We start from the raw sequence: 23,844 nt of genomic DNA, 5'->3' as shown, positions 1-23,844 counted from the left end.
GACCAAAATAAGTAGACCCACAATGAATACCCCCTGTCACCCAACCTTATGCCTGTTAGTGTTGGGTAATGAGGTATATAAAAGGGTAGTAATTAAAAATTATGCTTTATCCTCACCTTTTCACTTTCATTGTCCAGGGCTGAGGTGGCTTCATCAAGTAGCAGAACTTTTGGAGAGCGGATGAGAGCTCGGGCGATAGCGATTCTCTGCTTTTGGCCCCCAGACAACTGAGTACCTTTTCCTCCAACTCGAGTGTTATATTTCTGAAAGGTTAATTGTACATATAAGAAACAGCATATTAACAGCACAACAAGACCTCATGTACATGTGTGTATTACTGATCTGCGTTGTACAAAGCTTCAGTATAGCAATGTAACACCCATAGATATGTATAACCCAATACTCTGCTCTCAATTTCTTATGGAGGCACACAGAGGTCTTCTTTCTGACAGATACATTTGGAATCTGGTTCTAGAGAAGAACAAGACATCTTATAGACGCATTAGATAATGACACACAGAGTGCATACTGGTCTGTAATGTGTGTCTTCTTAGGGTGACTACCCACTACTGTTTTTTTTTCGCTGCGAATTTGCAGCGTTTTTTTCTTCCAACTGACAATGGGACTTGCTAATGTTAAAAACGCAACTCACAAAAATCGCAATTTACTACAGTTGCCTGGGTTGGTATTGCAGGCCAAGTTCCGATTCATTTTATCTAGAACTTGGCCTGCAATAACAAGGTAAATCACTGCAATGGGAACAAAATTGTCTGCTTCCTGTAGAAATCAGTTGAGTGCACTGTCTCGGTGAACAGCTGATCAACTGGGATCCCTGGTGATGGACCCACACAGATCTACTATTGATGACCTATCCTGATGGTCTATCTAGATTGCTAGAGGTTTTGTTCCTTTCCTCAGTCCTACATACTGTACACAGACCATAGAGACCATGGGTGCAAAGTGGATATGTGTTTTGTAATATAATCCTAGCCAAATATTTACCTCTGGCAGCTCTTCTATGAAGGAGTGAATATTTGCAGCTTTTGCAGCACGTTGTATCTCCTCCATAGGAACTTCACGGGAGTTGTCCCCATAGGCAATGTTTTCAGCAATACTGCGGTCAAACAGTACTGGTTCCTGGGATACAATTCCTATCTGATTTCTTAGCCACTGTACATTCAAGTCCTTGGCTCCATTTTTGTCAAACAGCTGAAAACAAAGAGTTGATGGTTAAAGATTTTAGAGGAAAAGTTTTAACTAATAGTCATAAATTGTAGTGTTGGTTGATTTCTAGAACAATATCAAGAAGTCCAGATTTCACATTTTGAAAATGACCCCATATTCTACTGGTGGAATTAAAGGGAACCTGTCACCCTGGAGCAGCACCATAAACTAAGTTATGGTGCAGTTCCCGAGAGGTCATGGAGACTCGGGGACATGTTTTTTTTACACTTATCCACTCTTTTGTTCCCATGCTGTCACCCAGATCATTGTCAGACCATTGTGCACTCATTCTCCCATAGACGTCTATGGGAGAGCGAATGCCCAGTGGTCTAAAGAGTCATATTTCTAGACTGTGCACTATTTTCACTGGGCTGCCGATGAGTATAGGAAACAAATCCCCCAATTTCTCTTCACCTCCTGGAACTGCACGGTACTGTTTTATCTTGTCTCCAGCAGATCAGTGGGTGGAGACAAGGGGTTATGTTGCTGGAGTGACATGGAATACCCACAGCTGGCTATTATTCCACCGCCCCCCATCATCTCATCTCCCTAGTGTTGTCACTGTCCCTGCTGTTTGGATATATCTGCTCCCCGCTCCGGACAAGCACTCTCCTCCGGTAATCTCACCTACCTGCTGCTGTCACTGTCCCTGCTGCTTGGAGATATTGGCTCCCTATTCCTGCGCTGTCCGTTGTGAGTGTCCCCGTCGGATTGCCATCAGCGCTGCAAGATTTGGCAGCGCTGATGTGAGTTCGCAAGGAGAATGACAGCGGGAACCGGACAGCGGTGGAGCAGAGAGGGGAGAAGGCACAGCGCTGGAGACAGTAGCAGGTAATGGGAGAGGAGCCTGAACGCTCCAGAGATATTGCAGCACTGATGGCAGGTCAGCAGAGAGAGTCACTACGGACAGCGCCAGAGTGGGGAGCTGATAACTCCAAGCGCCAGTGACAGCAGTGGCAAAGTGAGATTACCAGGGGACAGTGGTTGGTGGTTGTCCCAAGCAGGGAGCAGATAAATCCAAGCGGCAGCAGAGTGAGTTAAAAATTCTGCAGTGAACCAACAAAATGCTTTAAAGGGGTTGTCCCGCAAAACAAAGTGGGTCTATACACTTCTGTATGGCCATATTAATGCACTTTGTAATGTACATTGTGCATTAATTATGAGCCATACAGAAGTTATTCACTTACCTGTTCCGTTGCTGGCGTCCTCGTCTCCATGGTGCCTTCTAATTTTCAGCGTCTAATCGCCCGATTAGACCCGCTTGCGCAGTCCGGTCTTCTTCTTTTCTGAATGGGGCCGCTCGTGCCGGAGAGCGGCTCCTCGTAGCTCCGCCCCGTCACGTGTGCCGATTCCAGCCAATCAGGAGGCTGGAATCGGCAATGGACCGCACAGAAGACCTGCGGTCCACCGAGGGTGAAGATCCCGGCGGCCATCTTCGCAAGGTAAGTAAGAAGTCACCGGAGCGCGGGGATTCAGGTAAGCACTATCTGTTTTTTTTTTTTTAACCCCTGCATCGGGTTTGTCTCGCGCCGAACGGGGGGAGGCTATTGAAAAAAAAAAAAAAACGTTTCGGCGCGGGACAACCCCTTTAACATGCTTCTATCATCAGTCTATACGTGCTAATAAATAATCATCAGACAGATAATTAACTTCTAATTGGTACGTCTGTGCTGTTACCACCGCTCCTTTCACTTTAAGTCCTTTATGACCCTTGCCCAGCATCTAATCAGTTTATTTTTCTGATCAGTTGTTGTAAATTAGATAATAATTAGAGATGAGCGAACGTGTTCGTCCGAGCTTGATATTCGTGCGAATATTAGGGTGTTCGGGATGTTCGTTATTCGTAACGAACACCATGCGGTGTTCTGGTTACTTTCACTTCCTTCCCTGAGACGTTTGCGCGCTTTTCTGGCCAATTGAAAGACAGGGAAGGCATTACAACTTCCCCCTGCGTCATTCAAGCCCTATACCACCCCCCTGCTGTGAGTGGCTGGGGAGATAAGGTGTCCGCCTGATATAAAAGTCGGCCCCTCCCGCGGCTCGCCTCAGATGCCTGGTGAGTTAGATGAGGGACAGTGCTGTTTGTACCGGAGCTGCTGTAGGGAAAGAATTGGTAGTTAGTGTAGGCTTCAAGACCCCCAAAGGTCCTTATTAGGGCCACTGATAGCTGTGTGTTGGCTGCTGTTAGCAGTGGCATTTTTTTTTTTCTCAAAATCGGCTCTGCAGAGCGTTGCACCTGGCATTAGGGACAGAAGTGCTGCATAGGCAGGGAGAGTGTTAGGAGTGAGTGTAGCCATCAAGAACCTCAACGGTCCTTTCTAGGGCCATATTTAACCGTGTGCAGTACTGTGCTGGCTGCTGTTAGCTGTGCTGCATATTTTTTTTCTTCTCAAAATCGCCTCTGCAGAGCATTGCACCCTCCATTGATACTACAGGGAAAGAATTGTATAGGCAGGGCCACAACACAGTTATTATTCATTGAATATACGCAGTGCGGCCTTTTGCTTGTAAAACAACTGAAAAAAATTGTATTTGTCCTGCCTCTGTCCGTCCTAAGGGCTGAGGACACGTGTCGGCTGCGTGTACAACGTTAAAAAATCAGACGCACCCAGCTACGCTTTACTGCTGGCTTCGCCATTTGCTTTCCTTAATTGGGAAAAAAATACCTGCTCTGCCAGAGTTATAATAACTCTGCTACCCTCACGTTCTGTGACACATTAGCAGGGACACAGCACAGTTATTAAACTTCTCATGTTCATTGAATATACGCAGTGCTGCCTTTTGGTGGAAAAAAACTGAAAACAAATCTATTTGTCCAGCCTCTGTCCGTCCTAAGGGCTGTGGACACGTGTGAGCTGCGTGTACAACGTTAAAAAATCAGACGCACCCAGCTACGCTTTACTGCTGGCTTCGCCATTTGCTTTCCTTAATTGGGAAAAAAATACCTGCTCTGCCAGAGTTATAATAACTCTGCTACCCTCACGTTCTGTGACACATTAGCAGGGACACAGCACAGTTATTCAACTTCTCATGTTCATTGAATATACGCAGTGCTGCCTTTTGGTGGAAAAAAACTGAAAACAAATCTATTTGTCCAGCCTCTGTCCGTCCTAAGGGCTGTGGACACGTGTGAGCTGCGTGTACAACGTTAAAAAATCAGACGCACCCAGCTACGCTTTACTGCTGGCTTCGCCATTTGCTTTCCTTAATTGGGAAAAAAAATACCTGCTCTGCCAGAGTTAATAACTCTGCTACCCTCACGTTCAGTGACACATTAGCAGGGACACAGCACAGTTATTAAACTTAGATTATTCATTCACTAGAGGCAGTGGGGCCTTTCGTTTTCAAAAAAGGGAAAAAATTATATTTGGCTGCAGTCTTGCGCCAATTTATTTCCTGCCTGTGAAATCAAATCACTGGTAATACAGCATGCTGAGGGGTAGGGGTAGGCCTAGAGGACGTGGACGTGGCCGAGGACGCGGAGGGCCAAGTCAGGGTGTGGGCACAGGCCGAGCTCCTGATCCCGGTGTGTCGCAGCCGACTGCTGCGCGATTAGGAGAGAGGCACGTTTCTGGCGTCCCCACATTCATCGCCCAATTAATGGGTCCACGCGGGAGACGGTTATTAGAAAATGAGCAGTGTGAGCAGGTCCTGTCCTGGATGGCAGAAAGTGCTTCGAGCAACCTATCGTCAACACGCAGTTCTGCGCCGTCCACTGCTGCAAATCCGAATCCTCTGTCTGCTGCTCCTCCTTCCTCCCAGCCTCCTCACTCCACTACAATGACACCTGCTCAGGAGCGGGAACACTCCCAGGAACTGTTCTCGGGCCCCTGCTTAGATTGGGCAGCAGCGGTTCCTCTCCCACCAGAGGAGTTTATCGTCACTGATGCCCAACCATTCGAAAGTTCCCGGGGTCCGGGGGAAGAGGCTGGGGACTTACGCCAACTGTCTCAACAACTTTCTGTGGGTGAGGAGGACGATGACGATCAGACACAGTTGTCTTGCAGTGAGGTAGTAGTAAGGGCAGTAAGTCCGAGGGAGCAGCGCACAGAGGATTCGGAGGAAGAGCAGCAGGACGATGAGGTGACTGACCCCACCTGGTGTGCAACGCTTACTCAGGAGGACAGGTCTTCAGAGGGGGAGTCAAGGGCATCAGCAGGGCAGGTTGCAAGAGGCAGTGCGGTGGCCAGGGGTAGAGGCAGGGCCAGACCGAATAATCCACCAAGTGTTTCCCAAAGCGCCCCCTCGCGCCATGCCACCCTGCAGAGGCCGAGGTGCTCTAAGGTCTGGCAGTTTTTCACAGAGATGCCTGACGACCGACGAACAGTGGTGTGCAACCTTTGTTGCGCAAAGCTCAGCCGGGGAGCCAACACCAACAGCCTCACCACCACCACCATGCGCAGACATATGATGGCCAAGCACCCCACAAGGTGGGACGAAAGCCGTTCAGCGCCTCCGGTTTGCACCCCTGCCTCTCCCCCTGTGCCCCAACCTGCCACTGAGATGCAACCCCCCTCTCAGGACACAGGCACTACCGCCTCATGGCCTGCACCCACACCCTCATCTCCGCTGTCCTCGGCCCCATCCAGCAGTGTAGTTCAGCGCACCGTCCAGCCGTCGCTTGCGCAAGTGTTCGAGCGCAAGCGCAAGTACGCCGCCACGCACCCGCACGCTCAAACGTTAACCGTCCGCATAGCAAAATTCATCAGCCTTGAGATGCTGCCGTATAGGGTTGTGGAAACTGAGTCCTTCAAAAGTATCATGGAGGCGGCGGCCCCGCGCTACTCAGTTCCCAGTCGCCACTACTTTTCCCGATGTGCCGTCCCAGCCCTGCACGACCACGTATCCCGCAATATTGTACGCGCCCTCACCAACGCAGTTACTGCCACGGTCCACTTAACAACGGACACGTGGACAAGCACAGGCGGGCAGGGCCACTACATCTCCCTGACGGCACATTGGGTGAATTTAGTGGAGGCTGGGACAGAGTCAGAGCCTGGGACCGCTCACGTCCTACCCACCCCCAGAATTGCGGGCCCCAGCTCGGTGCTGGTATCTGCGGAGGTGTATGCTTCCTCCACTAAAGCACCCTCCTCCTCCTCCTCCTCCTCCTCCTCCTCTGTCTCGCAATCAAGATGTGTTAGCAGCAGCATGTCGCCAGCAGTCGGTGTCGCGCGGTGTGGCAGCACAGCGGTGGGCAAGCGTCAGCAGGCCGTGCTGAAACTACTCAGCTTAGGCGATAAGAGGCACACGGCCCACGAACTGCTGCAGGGTCTGACACAGCAGACCGACCGTTGGCTTGCGCCGCTGAGCCTCCAACCGGGCATGGTCGTGTGTGACAACGGCCGTAACCTGGTGGCGGCTCTGCAGCTCGGCAGCCTCACGCACGTGCCATGCCTGGCCCATGTCTTTAATTTGGTGGTTCAGCGCTTTCTGAAAAGCTACTCACGCTTGTCAGACCTGCTCGTAAAGGCGCGCCGGCTCTGCGCACATTTCCGCAAGTCCCACACGGACGCTGCCACCCTGCGCACCCTGCAACATCACTTTAAGCTGCCAGTGCACCGACTGCTGTGCGACGTGCCCACACGGTGGAACTCTACGCTCCACATGTTGGCCAGGCTCTATGAACAACGTAGAGCTATAGTCGAATACCAACTCCAACATGGGCGGCGCAGTGGGAGTCAGCCTCCTCAATTCCTTTCAGAAGAGTGGGCCTGGTTGGCAGACATCTGCCATGTCCTTGGTAATTTTGAGGAGTCTACCCAGGTGGTGAGCGGCGATGCTACAATCATTAGCGTCACCATTCCTCTGCTATGCATCTTGAGAAATTCCCTGCAAACCATAAAGGCAGCTGCTTTGCGCTCGGAAACGGGGGCGGGGGAAGACAGTATGCCGCTGGATAGTCAGGGCACCCTCCTGTCTATTTCTCAGCGCGTACAGGAGGAGGAGGAGGAGCATGAGGAGGATGAGGAGGAGGGGGAAGAGACAGCTTAGCCCGCTGCTGACGGTACACCGGCTGATTGCCTGTCATCCTTTCAGCGTGTATGGCCTGAGGAGGAGGAGGAGGAGGAGGAGGAGGAGGAGGATCCTGAAAGTGATCTTCCTAGTGAAGACAGCCATGTGTTGCGTACAGGTACCCTGGCACACATGGCTGACTTCATGTTAGGATGCCTTTCTCGTGACCCTCGCGTTGCACGCATTCTGGCCACAACGGATTACTGGGTGTACACACTGCTCGACCCACGCTATAAGGAGAACCTGCCCACTCTCATTCCCGAAGAGGAAAGGGGTTCGAGAGTGTTGCTATACCACAGGACCCTTGCGGACAAGCTGATGGTAAAATTCCCAGCCGACAGCGCTAGTGGCAGAAGGCGCAGTACCGAGGGCAAGGTAGCAGGGGAGGTGCGGAGATCGAGCAGCATGTACATCCCAGGCAGTGCAACAGTCTTTAAGGGCCTGGCCAGCTTTATGGCTCCCCACCAAGACTGTGTCACCGCTCCCCAGTCAAGGCTGAGTCGGCGGGAGCACGGTAAAAGGATGGTGAGGGAGTACGTAGCCGATCGCACGACCATCCTCGGTGACACCTCTGCCCCCTACAACTACTGGGTGTCGAAGCTGGACACGTGGCCTGAACTAGCGCTGTATGCCCTGAAGGTGCTTGCTTGTCCTGCGGCTAGCGTCTTGTCGGAGAGGGTGTTTAGTGCGGCTGGGGGAATCATCACAGATAAGCGTAGCCGCTTGTCAACCGACAGTGCCGACAGGCTAACACTCATCAAGATGAACAAAGGCTGGATTTCCCCAGACTTCTGTTCTCCACCAGCGGACAGCAGCGATACGTAAGCAATACGTAGGCTGCACCCGCGGATGGAAGCTACGTTCTCTCTCACCATCCAAAGCGGGGACATTTCTGCTTCATCAATCTGTGTCTAATATTCCTCCTCCTCCTCCTCCTCCTGCTACTCCTCCTGAAACCTCACGTAATCACGCTGAACGGGCAATTTTTCTTAGGGCCACAAGGCTCACTCAAATAATTTTTCTAAACAATTTTTAAAAGTTTCAATGCTCTTAAAAGCGTTGGAACTGTAACTTGAACCAATTTTTCGTTACACTGGGCTGCCTCCAGGCCTAGTTACCACTTAAGCCACATTAACCAAAGCAATTAATGGATTTCACCTGCCCTCTTGGCTGGCCATGGCCAATTTTTGGGATGTACATTAGTACTGTTGATACAGCAATTTTTGTGGGCCCTCGCCTACAGTGTAATCAAATAAATTTTTAGCCCACATGCATTAAGCACGACATTACTACCTCAGCTGTGTTGGGCAATGCAATGGGATATTTCTATGTACCGCCGGTGGCTTCCTGGCACCCACCCAGGCAGTGGGTCCACAGGGAGTGTAACCTACATGTGTCCACTTGTAAAGAACCCCAGTCTGACTGGGGCATGCAGTGTGGGCCGAAGCCCACCTGTATTACGCACGACATTACTACCTCAGCTGTGTTGGGCAATGCAATGGGATATTTTTGTGTACCGCCGGTGGGTTCCAGGGAGCCACCCATGCTGTCGGTCGACAGGGACTTCACAATAGGGAGTTGTACCTGCCTGTGTCTATGAATTAAAAAGCCCGGTCTAACTGGGGCATGCAGACACCTTGACAGAATGAATAGTGTGTGGCACATAGGTTCCCCATTGCTATGCCCACGTGTGCAGCTCCTGATGGCGGTGGCACAGGATTCTATTTCTCATTGCTTCTGTACAGCATTGTGGGCTATCGCCCCGCCCCTTTTAAAGAGGGTCGCTGCCTAGCCGTGCCAACCCTGTGCAGTGTGTGCCTGCGGCCCCTCGTCATGGCAGACGCACTTCTAAATAGACATGAGGGTGGTGTGGCATGAGGGCAGCTGAAGGCTGCGCAGGGACACTTTGGTGTGCGCTGTGGGGGGGGAGGGGGGGGCGGTTGGGCAGCATGTAACCCAGGAGAAGTGGCAGCGGAGTGTCATCTAGGCAGTGATTGTGCTTTGTTGTAGCTAGTGTGGTGCTTAGCAAAGGTATGCCATGCTAATGAGGGCTTTTCAGAAGTAAAAGTTGTTGGGAGGGGGGGGGGGGCCCACTCTTGCCGGTATTGTGGCTTAATAGTGGGACCTGTGAACTTGAGATGCAGCCCAACATGTAGCCCCTCGCCTGCCCTATCCGTTGCTGTGTTGTTCCCATCACTTTCTTGAATTGCCCAGATTTTCACACATGAAAACCTTAGCGAGCATCGGCGAAATACAAAAATGTTCTGGTCGCCCATTGACTTCAATGGGGTTCGTTGTTCGAAACGAACCCTCGAACATCGCGGGAAGTTCGTTCCGAATAACGAACACCCGAACATTTTGGTGTTCGCTCATCTCTAATAATAATCAGATTACATTTTATTAGTAATCAATGCAGAAATCCAGGGAATTTGAAAGGGTTCACTTATACTTTTTTTTGCAACCAGAGGAGTAACTTTAAGCTCCTGAACCCCAATGCAAAAGCTGTAACAGGACCCCAACTATAATGCTTATGGGCCTCCTAAGGCTCCTGGGCCCGGTTGCAACTGCATCCCCTACATCCCCTATAGTTGCACCCCTGCTTGCAGCTGTATCATATCAGCAGATGATTTTACTGGATTTCCTCAATAATTCACAAAGGTTATTCAATGATTCTGATGAAAGTCTGAGATCTTACCACCGCTCCTTGGTGTGGATCATAGAACCTCTGGAGAAGCTGAATAGAGGTGCTTTTCCCACATCCACTGCTGCCTACAAATGCCACCGTTTGTCCTCGGAGTATGGCAGCAGATAGCGATTTCAGCACAGGCACATCCGGGCGAGACGGATAATTGAAACAAACTTTTGATAAACCCAAATTTCCGTCATAGTTTTCCTATTTGTAGAAAATATAAATTAATGTTAGAATCACAAAGTATATTATAATGGTTAATAAACTGTCCCGACCCTTCCATACATACTGGCTGTCACTGACTTACCGGTTTCTCTCCCGCCGTGTTGTAGCTGTCAATAGACGGCTCGCTGTTGAATAAGCTAAACAGATGGGAAGCTGCGGATTTGGCTTTTGCATAATCTGGAGCGAAGGATAATATTTGGCCTACAGTAATGGATCCGTACGTCAGGCAGTTAAACACACTGCAAAATATAGCAATAATTTTCATGTGAAGATAGTCATTTTTTTTCATCTCTAACCCCCAAAATAATTATATTCATACATTTCAAAAGCACAAAATACATTATTTTAGCTAGTTGTATGTACTTTTATTATTATATTAGAATATAGATTTAGATGTTAACATTATCTGATAATAGAACCATATTCACACCAACCTCATGGGGTGATCATCTATCCATATGTATAGACATAGACTATGATATTGATGGCCTATGCTTAGGATAGATCATCAATGTAACATGCGGGTCTGACACCCATGCCAATCAACATTTTGAAGGGGCTTTGGTGAGGGATGCGACCTCTTTACTGTATACCAAGCACCGTCTGGTATTGTGTCTCAAACCCATTCAATCCCAGGTCAAAGAAGAAGGTGCGATACAGCCTCTTCGAACTGCTGCTTGGAGGGGGTTCTGTGATTTGAACCCCCCACATATCTGATATAACATATCCTAATGGTAGTTCATCAATATTTAAAGGGAGTCTGTCACCATAATTTTTGCATAGTAACATAATATACTTTTACATGTGCGATGTCATGATGAATACAACAGTAGCTTTATCTCCCTGTGTAGTCTACTAAATAATGGCCCCTTCCTCGCTCAGTTACGTCTCCGGCTCCGTCCGCTGGAGACATTATGTATTCCCTCTTTCATGCATATAGTGTGTTACTAGGTGTATAAGATGTTGACAGACTCCCTTTAAGTCCCAGATAACATCTTTACTGTGCCCATTACAGTAAAGTATAAGAATATTAGATGCCACAAATGGGTATACTTATTATCTGCTGTACAAGGTTTCCGGCCTACAAAGTTGCAATTTTGGTGCATGCATCAAAATTGAAAGTTTTTCCAGTTTTACACCAGTCCCCACCAATTTTGTAAAGTAGACAGCACCTAGCATTTAGTGATGCAGCCATGTGCAGGCCCTTCACATATACTATAGTGTATGCCAGAAACGACAATCCAAATAAATCTATTTTCCATCTTTTCTTTTAAAACACTCCATATACTATAAAATAATCTCCTTTAATTTACATTTTCATTCCACTCATCTGATCTGCTCACACAGAACATCTTAGGTATATTCATCATTAGATTCTTGGATTACTCCCAGAGTAATCTGGAAGATCATAGAGTGAATCATGTGACCTGCTGGAGTGCAGAGTGCTCATGCTCCAGCAGATGCAATGATGAACAAGTTGAGTACCAGCAGCCATATAACACATCATGTGGCCAGAAGTTTGAAGCAGATGAAACCTAGTTGTTATGAATTTGTCCATCAATAGCAAGAAGCTGAACATTAATGTTCATTTGTTCAGTTAAAAACTCTGCAGTGAACCAACAAAATGCTATAACCTATACATGCTTCTGTCATCAGTCTATACATGCTTCTATCATCAGTCTATACATGCTTCTAAATAATCATCAGACAGAGAATTAACTTCTGATTGGTATGTTTGTGCTGCTTCTACACCCATTTCATTGTTACACAACTGTCTGTCCAGGACAAATTGGATCAGAGCCATTGCACAGGGTGCTGACATTTAGATGTCTTCAACCCTGCTTTTGGATGGAGCACAGATAGCACACTCTGAGCATGCTCTGTGCAGTGTACTCCAGTAATGATGAATAGCCAAAGCATCTGCTCTTGGCAATTACGAACAGGCAGAGCATGTTTTCTACACCCTGAGGATTCTCATAGCACAATGATGAATATGCCTTTTGTAAATTTTATACCATACAACAGTGAAAGATAGGATTGGCCAGTTGTCCTAATCAGAGGCTAACTTGAAGCTTCTGCGCCCTAATGCAAAACCAGTAACAGGGCCCCAAACTACAATGCTTTATTCATAGTACTGGGCTTCCTATATGGGGAAGAGAGGCCTTATGGCCCCCTAAGGCTCCTGGGCCCGGGTGCCACCGCATCCCCTATAGTTACGCCCCTGGTCCTAATGATTTTCACTATAGTACACATCCACGTAGTAATACTTACATAAATACTTCCTCTGGATTCATCCTTCCAATTTCTATCAAAAAAGCCCCCAAACTGTAGCTGGCAGCATAGGTGAAATGGATGAAGGATTGGCTGAATGCAAAACAGATGCCATATGTCTGAGCCTTGCGCTTAGCGTTCCTAAAATATATCAATTTAAAGGCAATGTTAATAGAATAAGAGTCAAATAAATTCTGAACTTCAAGCGCACAAAATTAAATGTAACAATGTGAAATAATGTAAATATCTTCTGACTTGTAGGGTTTCTGTAAGCTGTCACTATACATTTCTTCAAACGTCTTCTCTCTAGTCAATGATGCCACTGTGCGAATGTTGTCCACTGCTTCAGTCGCGATCTATTAAATTTAGGAAGAACAGAAAAAGATTTATGCATGAAAATATATTTCAGGTTAATGAAATAAGAAATTGCCATATTCATCAGTACGCTCTCTAAAACATTCATGCACATCCATAAGTTGGTGCTCTGGGTTTTTATATATCACAATATAAACTAAACATATGTGGAAACATTAAAGGAGTTTTCTGGGCAAAAATAGTTAATTGCCAGGAACCCACCACATAGGATCCCCGTCGATCACGTGATCACCCAACTGGCTGTCAGTGTAGTGAGCTGAATGTGCGTCATAGCAGATGGCAGAAAAAGTGGCCTAGGTGACTTTACTTCCATTGAAATCAATAAAAGCTGAAGCACCTATTACACTTTTGTATCTGACCCCGGTGTCGGAGGTGAAAATGCCAGAAATGTTACTTAAGCCAGTTAGTGCTCTTTTGCTGCCATCTATTGTGACACACATCTGGCCCACTGCACTGACAGTCAGGCAGGAGATCAGGTGATCACTGGGGATCTCATGCGGTGGGCCTCTCGCAAATTACCATTGATGCCCAATCCTAATTAACTAAGAACATTATGGTAGTAAAAGGGATTTACCATAACAAAAGCAATGGTAAATTGATAAGATATTCGGTCACTTTCTGATACTGGGAAACCCAACATACCAACAATGAAGGAACCACAATGCTAAATTACACTGTAGCCCCTTCAAAGGTCTTTTCTGGTGCAACAACTTGCTGTACAAGGAACCACAGTATTGTTCATTACTTGTGCAGAGTGAATGTGTAGGAGCAACACTGTTCAGGAATTAACTGTGAAGGGTCCACAGGACTGAACCAGAGTTGTGCCTTCTTCATTTTCTTAATTAGTGAAGGTCCTATCAGGGTGATGGCATATCCTAGCCATGGGCGTAACTATAGGGGATGCAGGGGATGCGGTTGCACCTGGGCCCAGGATCCTTAGGGGGCTCATAAGGTCTCTTTTCTCCATAGAGAGAGCCCAGTACTATAAATAAATCATTATACTTGGGGGCCCTGTTACAGACTTTGCATTGGGGCCCAGAAGCTTCAAGTTACGCCTCTAATCCTAGCAATCACTTTCTGTGATGGAAAAACCCTTTGATGAGGTTGAACTAATCAACACATATCAGTACAATTTAGGGTAAATTCTTCTTTCAAAAATATTTATCTTGAATCACTCTTTACAGGTGAATTCCAGGACTTTGTTAACTGTCTTGTATATATGATGAGCAGGGACTCGCCACTCAGATCCCCGCTGTTCAGCTGATTTCTGGCACCGCTGTTGCCACGGTCAGGGGAGGAAGCAGAAAAAACTGACCGTAGTGCAGTTTCCTAGGTTGGTATTACAATGCACTCTCGTTCAATTCAATGGGTTCTGTGCCTGCAATACCAACCCTAGCAGCAGCATTATGGTCAGTGCTTCCTCCACTGACCAAAGCAACAGCGGTACCAGAATCAGCTGTTTAGTGGGGATCTGAGCTGTGGTACATATTTGAAAAAAAATATTTGAATAAACATGGACTAGTACAATAAACTTAGTATCATAATGTGCCTACAATATAATGTGCATAGAAATATAAGAGTACTTAGAACTGGGAATAATAGGCACACAGGAGCAGGTAGTGAAATAATTAGGTAAAGGGATGAAAATATGAGTTGAGTGCACCACCTACCCTGAAATAACCAAGAGGGGTTAGAATGGCCTAATAGTGTTGGATGAGGCTAAAGAATCAGGAAATCATAGATATCCATGAGAGCTACTCTGTGGAGATACAGAATTTGTGCCAGGCACCCCAGATCAGATAAAAATTTGTGAAAGAATGGGCTGCAAGGGCAGCTGTCTCTTCAATGAGATGTAACTGGTCTACCTTCATCAACTAGTTATTCACAGAAGGACATTATGAAGTCTTCCAAAGAGGAAGAATAGAAGTTTGGCATCAGCCAACAGAAACAATAATATAACATACGGTATATAAGTATTAGTCCTATATTGTAGTTTACATGCAGCATTCATTTTAATGTAGCCTGGAATAATTACCTTGCCAGCCTGTTGGAGCTGCTTTTTATCTCGATTAGCGAAGCCAATTAGTGCTCTGGTCTCAAGAAGTCCAGTGACCACAAGAACAGGAGTCAGGGCTAGAAACAGCAATGTCATTTCCCATCCAAAAATGAAAGAGATAATGATTCCTACTCCCATTGTGGAAAGGCCTTGAGCGATCAGCCCAAGTCTGGAGCCAGTTGCCTGAATAACATTGAATTCACAAACAAAAATCCTGAATGAAATTTAAATCCTATCTAGTAGGTTTATAACAATATTACTATTCTGTATTGGATAACCTCGTCTGGAACCATTATCCAAAGTATTTCATCCAATGAAAAGCATTTACTGACTTGTATAGACTTCAAAAGAAATCTGCTATGGGAATATCTACAATATTCCTATAAAAATACGTACCTGTATGTGTTATTGACTACATATGTCATCTTTACCGTGAGATGATCTCTGGGGGTTTCACATATATTTGAAATGGAGGGATTATTATGCCCCACTAGAATGTTACAGGCTTTTTTGTTTAGACAACACTATGTATTTTCTTACACAAAGGCACAATACTCTTGGCAGTTACTGCTATTTCACATGGTATATAAGCATAATGGTTACAGCTGCACCGAGGCTATTGTCGAAGTGCTCCCTGACTTTATGTGACAATCGGTAGGCCATCAATTTGCTGCTCCTGCTGCAATAAGTCATGCACTTTCAATAATATTGTTCCCACAGACAAGCTCCATCACATCACCACAAATCCTTCATGGGTCAGGTTGCGCCCAAGAAGGCTGATGGCCCTTGCTCAAACCTTAAGGGGGTACAAAGGTAGTGGTTGTACTGGAGTCCTGAGTACCTGAGAGGACCTCCTGCCACATAAGAAGCACTAGTAGTATAAGTGGCACATGGTAGGCGAAAAGGCTTTTTATGGATTTTGCATTGGAACCCAGAAGCTTTAATAGGCTGCCCCCTAACAGTTTAATGGGTGTAACACTCATGGTCTTATCTAAATCTGGGTTTTGGCTTCCTTTGCTGCCAATTGCAAACTTTAATAGGTATTTTGAATGCTTCATGGTAAAAAAAGTTTTTAAGACCAGTCAATCATAATACTAAATATCAAATTCATTGAATGGCCATGTCTACTTACAGTATGTATCTCAGAAGCATCTGTGGCAAGTCTGGTTGTTAAAGCTCCAGTGTTGTTTTTCTTGTCATCAAACCATGACATTTCCTTTAGAGTACAAAAAAGACAACATACTGTATACATAATAACTAGAAATGAGCCAGCATGCTCGGTTAAGGCAGATACTCGAGGGAGCATTGCTCTTCTCGAGTATCTGCATACTTGTCCGAGCAAATGTGGGGGGGCGGCGGGGGTAAGCGGGGGAAGGCGGGGGAGAGCGGGGGGGGGGGGGGAAGAGATCTTGCTCGAGTATCTGCCTTAACGGAGCGTGCTCACTCATCTCTAATAATAACCACATATAAACACAAGACTCACAACAATAGGTAGCATTCGTTCTCAAACTAACCTGACGCAGCATAGATTTAAATGCCATTTGTCTGAGCCGCATGGTAAGAACTTCCCCTGATCTTCCAAACATGAAACCCTAATAAAAAAAGGACAGAATCTGTTATAACTACTGCATACAGGACAATAAATGGCATAAAACAGTATAAACAATGCCTTCAGTTGGCAACTATTATTTTATAGTCACATATCATATTAATTTGATATTATAGTGGGGTTCTCTGCTCAGAACTCCCCACTATGAGATAGAATGAAGATCTGCTCTGTATTGGCAGCTCCTTCTCTGGTGGACCTGGCCTGTCCATACATTACATGGTGGGCCAATCATTACATATCAGCGGCACCAGGGAAAATGTTTAGCTACTGTAGAGGTGGCTTTCTCTGGTAATACCAGCTGATCACAGGAGGTTGGAGAGACAATCTCTTTAAATCTGTGAACGTGAAACTTTATAGATACAAAAATGTGTCTAAAAAGGTCATTATTTCTATAAATAAATTGAAGAGGTTTTCCAGGGGGAAACTATTCATGACTTGTCTTCGGGATAGGTCATCAATAGTTGATCGGCTTGTGTCCACCACTACAGACCTCAGCTGATCGGATGCCCACTGTTAGTGCCGCTACCCCAGCATGTAGTAGCCCTTAGAGTGGACACCCGATCATCTGATAGTCTGGGGTCCCAAGCTGATGACCTATTTTGGGGACAGGTCATGAATAGTATTAGGCTGGAAAACCCTTTTAATTCTGATGTATAGTAGGTGCTTATTTTCTGAGGTTTAATTAAAACATCAGACGTTCATACACAAGCCACTGTTGTTTGCATTGGCCCTCTACGGTGCCAGACAGAATTCTTTTATGATTGTTGATATTTATCTATAGGGACTCCATGTGTCCCAGTTGGGTTTCTGTATGTCCCCAAGTACTGGAACATGCCACAATTTTTCAACAATACCTTTGTGTGACTCATAATGAAATCAGAGGCCAATGGAGCTGCAGAATATACCCATGCCAGGCTACCACCATATCTGTAATATAGCCTAATGTATGGGCCTGAAGCTTAAAATATACATAAAATCTATGCATAAGTTTTAGAGTTGACTAACCTGTATAAAAAATGAGAATAAAGAAACCAAACCGATAACACCAACTATAATAGAATAAATATTTATTTCACGTTGTATCGTCTCTGGTACATTAGTTCCAAAAATCTATGAAAAAAGAAACAGTTATATTAAAATGAAATATAATCATGATAGATTCTGAAATTCTAGTTAGAACTAATTTAGGGCTCATTCACATCAGAGTCAGAGATTTGCTGAAATTCTTTTTAAAAAAAAGAGGAAGAAATGGCGCAGCATGCTGCCTTATTTCATCCTGTAAAATGACGGAAACCAAATGGACTCCATTAAAGTCAGTGGGGTCCGTTCACTGCTGTTCAGTTCCATTATATGACGGTTCTGTTTGGGCACATGTCCCATTTTCCTACTACAGGAAAACAAAAACAGAAAGCACCAATGTGAATGCAGCCTAATTCATGAATTCTGCAATTCTTGACAGGTGAGTCGCGGCGAGGAGCAGGGGAGAGCAGGCGGGAGAGAGAGATCTCCCCTCCGTTCCTCCCCGCTCTCCCCCGCAGCGGTCCCCGAATCTTTAAGGACGAGCATAGAGATACTCGTCTAAAGCACATTACTCGAACGAGTAGTGCCTTAGCGAGAATACTCGCTCATCCTTACCCCTAACTATTACTCCCCACCTGCCCCACTGAGACATCCTTCTAGCCCAACCAATAGTCCGTGCATATCCTCCCCCGTTTTCTTTCAATGTGCACTCTGGATTTGCCAGTCAGCATGCAACAATCTCCCCACCATCTATGACTTTTTCACTGCTAAATCCCTAAATCTGCTAGCTCTAACAGAAACATGTATACAGCAGTCTGGCACGGCCTCCCTTGCTGCACTGTCTTACAATGGCCTGCAGTTCTCCCATACCCCAAGACCGGAAGACAGGCGAGGGGGAGGAGTAGGTGCGCTTCTCTCCTCACAATGCACTTCCCAGGTTATACCCCCAGTATCCTCACTTACTTTCCCATCATTTGAGGTACATGCCCTATGGCTTTTCCGTCTGCTGTCCATGCGAGTAGCAGTTATCTACCGCCCCCCAGGTGCTCCTCGCTTGTTTCTTGACCACTTTGCCGCCTGGCTCCCCCACTTCCTCTCCTGCGAAATCCCAACCCTCATCCTAGGAGACTTCAACATCCCCACTAATGACCCCATCTCCCTATCTGCCTCTCAGCTTCTATCTCTCACCTTCTCCCTTGGTCTCTCATAACTCACAGCTTCTCCCACTCACAGGGATGGCAATACACTGGATCTTGTCTTCTTCCATCTCTGCTCTGTTTCCAACTTCTCTCTTTCTCTGTCAAGCTCCCTAACATTTCTCCAGACTCTCCTACCTCCCGTACGAACAGGAACCTTTAGGGCCTTCACACCAAAGATTTTGCTGAGTCTCTACAGTCTTCTCTGTCCCCTATCTCTCTCCTCTCCTGCCCAACCTGGCTGCCGCACATTACAACACCACTGTCAAACATGCATTGGCTGAAGCGGCACCCCCCATAAGCCAAGCAATCCGATATAGACCGCGGCAACCCTGGCTTACGCTTCAAACACACTTCATCTGGCGGTGCTCTAGAAGTGCTGAATGGCTGTGGAGAAAGTTCCAAAAGCCCGCAGACTTTCTCCACTTTAAATTCATGCTCAGAACATACAACCTTGCCCTCCACCATGCAAAACAAGTCTACGTCACCTCTCTCATCTCCTCACTATCCCATAACCCTAAAAGACTCTTTGACACTTTCCACTGCCTTCTCAGCCCAAAACTGCAGCCCCCCATGACAGATCTCAGTGTAGAAGAGCTGGCTGCGTACTTCAAAAAGAAAATTGATGACATCCGGCAGGAAATAACCTCCCAATCTCAGACTAGCCCCGAGCCTAGTCTTGTCAGTACTGCATCTAGCTCCTGTTCACTCTCTGTACTTAGACCAACGACAGAGGAAGAAGTCTTCAGACTGCTCTCCTCCACTCGCCCCACCACCTGCGCTAGCGACCCTTTTCCATCACACCTCCTGCTCTCTCTCTCCCCGGTGGTCATCTCCCACCTCACCACTATATTCAATCTTTTTCTGACCTCTGGCATTTTTCCCTCCTCATTCAAACACGCTATCATTTCCTCGCTGCTAAAAAAAACAACTCTTGACTCGACCGATGCTGCCAACTATCCATCCATCTCAAACCTCCCCTTATCTCAAAACTACTAGAACGTCTGGTTTACTCTCACCTTATAAGCTATCTCTCAGAAAACTCTCTTCTTGACCCTCTACAGTCTGGCTTCCATCCCCTACACTCAACAGAATCCTCCCTGACTAAAGTGTCAAACGACCTCCTGACTGCCAAATTGAGGGGCGACTACTCCCTACTGATCCTCCTCGACCTCTCTGCAGCATTCGACACTGTTGATCACAAACTCCTCCTCACTATTCTTCGTTTCATTGGACTAAAGGACACTGCTCTCTCCTGGTTCTCCTCCTACCTATCCGGCCGATCCTTCAGTGTCTGCTTTGCTGGCTCTACCTCCCCTCCTCTTCCCCTTGCTGTTGGGGTCCCCCAAGGCACGGTTCTAAGCCCCCTCCTCTTCTCCATCTACACCCCCCCATTGGAGAGACCATCAGGAGATTTGGTTTCCAGTACCACCTCTATGCTGATGATACCCAGGTATACACCTCCTCCAGGGATATCACAGCAACATTCCTCCTGAACGCCACCGACTGTCTGTCTGCTGTCTCTAACACTATGTCCTCTCTCTACCTAAAACTGAACCTCTCAAAAAACTGACCTACTGGTGTTCCCACCCTCTACTAACCGACCCCATCCTGATATCTCCATCTCAGTGTGTGGCACCACCATAACTCCCAGACAGCATGCCCGCTGCCTTGGGGTCATATTTGACTTAGATCTCTCCTTCACCCCTACATCCAATCTTTGGCCCGAACATGTCATCTGCACCTCAAGAACATCACTAGAATACACCCTTTTCTCACTGTGGACATGCTAAAAATGCTCACTGTTGCCCTCATCCACTCTCAGCTCGATTATTGCAACTCTCTGCTAATAGGCCTCCCCTGCTCCAGACTCTACCGTCTCCAATCCATCCTGAATGCGGCAGCCAGGCTCATATTCCTGTCCAGCCGCTACTCGGACGCTTCTGCCCTGTGCCGGTCACTGCACTAGCTGCCCGTCGAATACAGAATACAATTTAAACTCACTACTCTCATCCACAAAGCGCTCCACAGCACCGCTCCGCCCTACATTGCTTCTCTCATCTCAATCCACCAGCCAGCCCGGGCCCTCCGCTCTGCTAATAAAATCAGACTGAGTGCCCCTTTAATTTGAACCTCTCATTCCCGCCTCCAAAACTTCTCCAGAGCAGCACCTGTCCTCTGGAATGCGCTACCAAAAAATATCTGGGCAATCACTGACACACTACACTTCAGGCGTGCTCTAAAAACGCACATCTTCAGGGAGGCATACCATATCCCCTAAACCAAACCCCTCTGTACCCCCCTAATAACATTCTCCCAGTCCCACACACTGCAATCCCTGCTAGCCGTAATCAACCGCCCCCTGCAGTCTTCACGTTTTCGCCACTATACGACCTGACCATTGTCTATGTGTATAGCATCCCTCATTCTCCACCTCGCCATACCGTGCACATCTCCAGCCCCTTTACCTTCTGTATCACCCCATTATCTGTAGTATGTAAGCTTGTTGGAGCAGGACCCTCACCCCTACTGTTTCCATTAATTGATTACTTCATGTAACCGTTGTCTTGTGTTATTTCCCCTGTATTTTAAGCGCTGCGGAATATGTTGGCGCTATATAAATAAAGATTATTATTATTATTATAAGGGTTTGAATTTTGCAGTGATTTATGGGAAAATTGTGTAAAAAGTGCCACATTTGAATAACGCCTTTTCTGTTCGTTTGCATACGCAGATTTCCGCTAGAAAACAGGCTGAAATACGAGCTGTATACTGTGGCAAAATGTTGGACTGATGAACGGAAATTGAATGGACCCCCCAGTTATAGTCAATGAGGGGGCCATACAATGCCGTTTTGCTCAGTCATAAGACCATTCGGGGGTGCCATTTCCTGATAGATAGATATATCCCAAGTTGTAATCTATGCCTATAATGTACTTACAGCTATAACTTTAGAAAACATGATAGCGAAAGCTGGGTGAACTGCTCCATTGAGCGCTGCAGCAAGAGTTCCAATCAAGATATATGGCCACTCTGATTTATTCAGACTTAATATCTTGAAGAATGAAATGTTTAGAAGTTTTTCCTAGAGCGAAGAGGAAACAACAGTAACTCCTTATGTTAAAAGCTATTATTCACCAAATCAGACTGATTGTAAATGACCATCACCTCTTCTGCATCTGCTGTTGGAAAAATGCACTAGTATTATCTCACAGCTATGAATGAACAAATAATTTCACACATCAATTACCAAAGGTTAGAGAAACCAATAAAGAGTGTATTGTTAGTAAATTAGTGCTGCCGTTGTCCAGTTTCAGAAGATGTTTTAGTTCCTTCTTCTGTGCGCTACATTCTGATATCCTAAAGAAAAAAGTTTGGTCTCCTTATGGTGCCAAACTTTTTTTTTTTTTTTTTTGCTAGGATAGATTTGTAATCAATGCACTGATTTAATTGCAATTTTATTACTCCAATGCATGTAAAATAAAAAAAGTGAAACATCTTTGCAGGTAATCTTGGTAAAAACTATCTTCTACTATTTTATGTATATAGCTGCTATGCGGATCTATGTATCTTCATGGTAGCAAACTACAACCAAACCTTGTGTATCCTGATCCTGCAGTCATGTTTAATTGCGTTCTATCAGTTCCCTGCGTCTATTACATGTCGGTCAGCAACAGGGGGTAGAAGCAGTGGATTACCACATAATAGCAGGATTAGACTACACACAACTTGTTTGTAGTCTGTAACCATGGAGAGGCATAGGTCTGCATAGAAAATATCCAATCAGTTTTCAAAGTTGCTTCATATTTTTAACCTGATTGGAATTCCTTTTTTCAATGCCAAAATTGAAAAAAGGAATCATCTACCGTGTATCATTTATATTATTAGTGTTTTCTAATGTGGTAAAGGTACATTGGGCCCAGGTGAGACTGCTAGATCTGTACTCCCTATAGCTTTTCCCTTGTTCTGTAGCAATGTCCCTAAAATGATTTTCAGCACGGAGTTTGAGGAAAGTTTTGGTTATAGTTATGTAGCAGAACAAATAAAAATCTGCTGTACTATCAGTACATTCATCAGCTACAGCCCATTCTATCTCTTTACCTCTTTGGTTTCCTCCTCTTTGTCTTCTTCCTCGTCTTTTTCCGACATAGAAAGTTTTCCATTAGACAAGTTAGAATATAATCTCTGTACTAGAGGTGGTTTACCCGGCGTCGCTTGTTCATTTCCTTCAGTTTCTGTGTCTTCTGCTACTTTTATAGTCTAAAAGAAAAAATAAGGATAAGGGGACAAGATTATTTTGTAAGGTTCATTCCACAGCATGACCCGACCCATGAGAAATGGGAAAAGTTATACCAATTCCATATAGTTTTATTGCTGCATTTACAATATGAAATGTAAAGTTTTTCATGACAGATAGATTGTATTTGTATATTCTTTTATTTACTTCTTTAGTATTTTACAAATCACTTAGGTTTTTATGTCTTTTGAAGTAAGGCACCACTCGTACTTCATTTTTCCTTAGGTTCTCGGGTTCCATTCCTGTGTTTTGTCTGAATTTCTGAAAACAGGGTTTAGACAGAGCCCTAGGACAGAACCATAGTCTTAAACAAACATTACTAAGGTCTTCATTTGAGTAGCTCTTCATTTGTTTATTGCAGTTGACCATGTTATTCTCTCTGCCACAAATTACGGTAATGCATAAAAAGCTGCTCAAAACGAGAACTTATTTGAGTCTATTGTTCCGTCTGAATACTGTTTCTGGGGATTTAGATGTAACCCCAAGACAAAACTTAGGGATGAAGGAAAAGATGAAGTGTTAATAGCCCCTAAGGACTCTTTTACATGGGATGACCTATCGGGCACAGATGCCCAACAGGTCGTCCCAGAGATAATTGTTCCTGTGCTTTTACACACAAAGAATCATTGCTAGTGAATGGAATCTGGGGTTGTTCTGGACCCCCGCCTCCACTCACAATAAACAGGCAGTCATTCATAGGGAAACAACTGCCTGTTTACACTGGCCAATCAGTCATTCCATTTTCTGCATGCAGAAACTGAACGACGAACTAGAAGCAAATAAATTTTTGTTTTTCGTTCAGTCAAACCATGCATTTACACTGAATGAATTATCAGTCCATGTAAAGGGGCCCTAAGAATGAATTGC

At 45.8% G+C, this 23,844-nt stretch overlaps 1 protein-coding gene across 3 annotated transcripts in view; it reads right to left on the bottom strand.

The window, feature by feature from the left end:
- The window catches only part of LOC136587127 (ATP-binding cassette sub-family B member 5-like), a 173,865-nt gene that overhangs the window by 99,046 nt on the left and 50,975 nt on the right, over positions 1–23,844 (bottom strand). For 2 of the 3 annotated variants that reach the window (XM_066585625.1, XM_066585627.1), the window contains 12 exons: positions 22,782–22,940; positions 21,622–21,765; positions 17,470–17,574; positions 16,370–16,447; positions 15,988–16,071; positions 14,835–15,038; positions 12,680–12,780; positions 12,425–12,565; positions 10,236–10,392; positions 9,935–10,132; positions 1,003–1,209; positions 117–263 (listed from right to left, as the gene is read on the bottom strand). The exons of the other annotated variant lie outside the window; for it this stretch is intronic. In XM_066585625.1, the coding sequence (XP_066441722.1) occupies positions 117–263; positions 1,003–1,209; positions 9,935–10,132; positions 10,236–10,392; positions 12,425–12,565; positions 12,680–12,780; positions 14,835–15,038; positions 15,988–16,071; positions 16,370–16,447; positions 17,470–17,574; positions 21,622–21,765; positions 22,782–22,940 (1,725 nt within the window). The remainder of the gene's footprint in view (positions 1–116; positions 264–1,002; positions 1,210–9,934; positions 10,133–10,235; positions 10,393–12,424; positions 12,566–12,679; positions 12,781–14,834; positions 15,039–15,987; positions 16,072–16,369; positions 16,448–17,469; positions 17,575–21,621; positions 21,766–22,781; positions 22,941–23,844) is intronic. 3 annotated transcript variants of the gene reach the window in all.

Source organism: Eleutherodactylus coqui, chromosome 12, assembly GCF_035609145.1.
Source record: "Eleutherodactylus coqui strain aEleCoq1 chromosome 12, aEleCoq1.hap1, whole genome shotgun sequence".
Lineage (NCBI taxonomy): Eukaryota > Metazoa > Chordata > Amphibia > Anura > Eleutherodactylidae > Eleutherodactylus > Eleutherodactylus coqui.
Note: the sequence above shows the minus strand (reverse complement) of the source record. Positions and strands in the feature narration are given on the sequence as shown.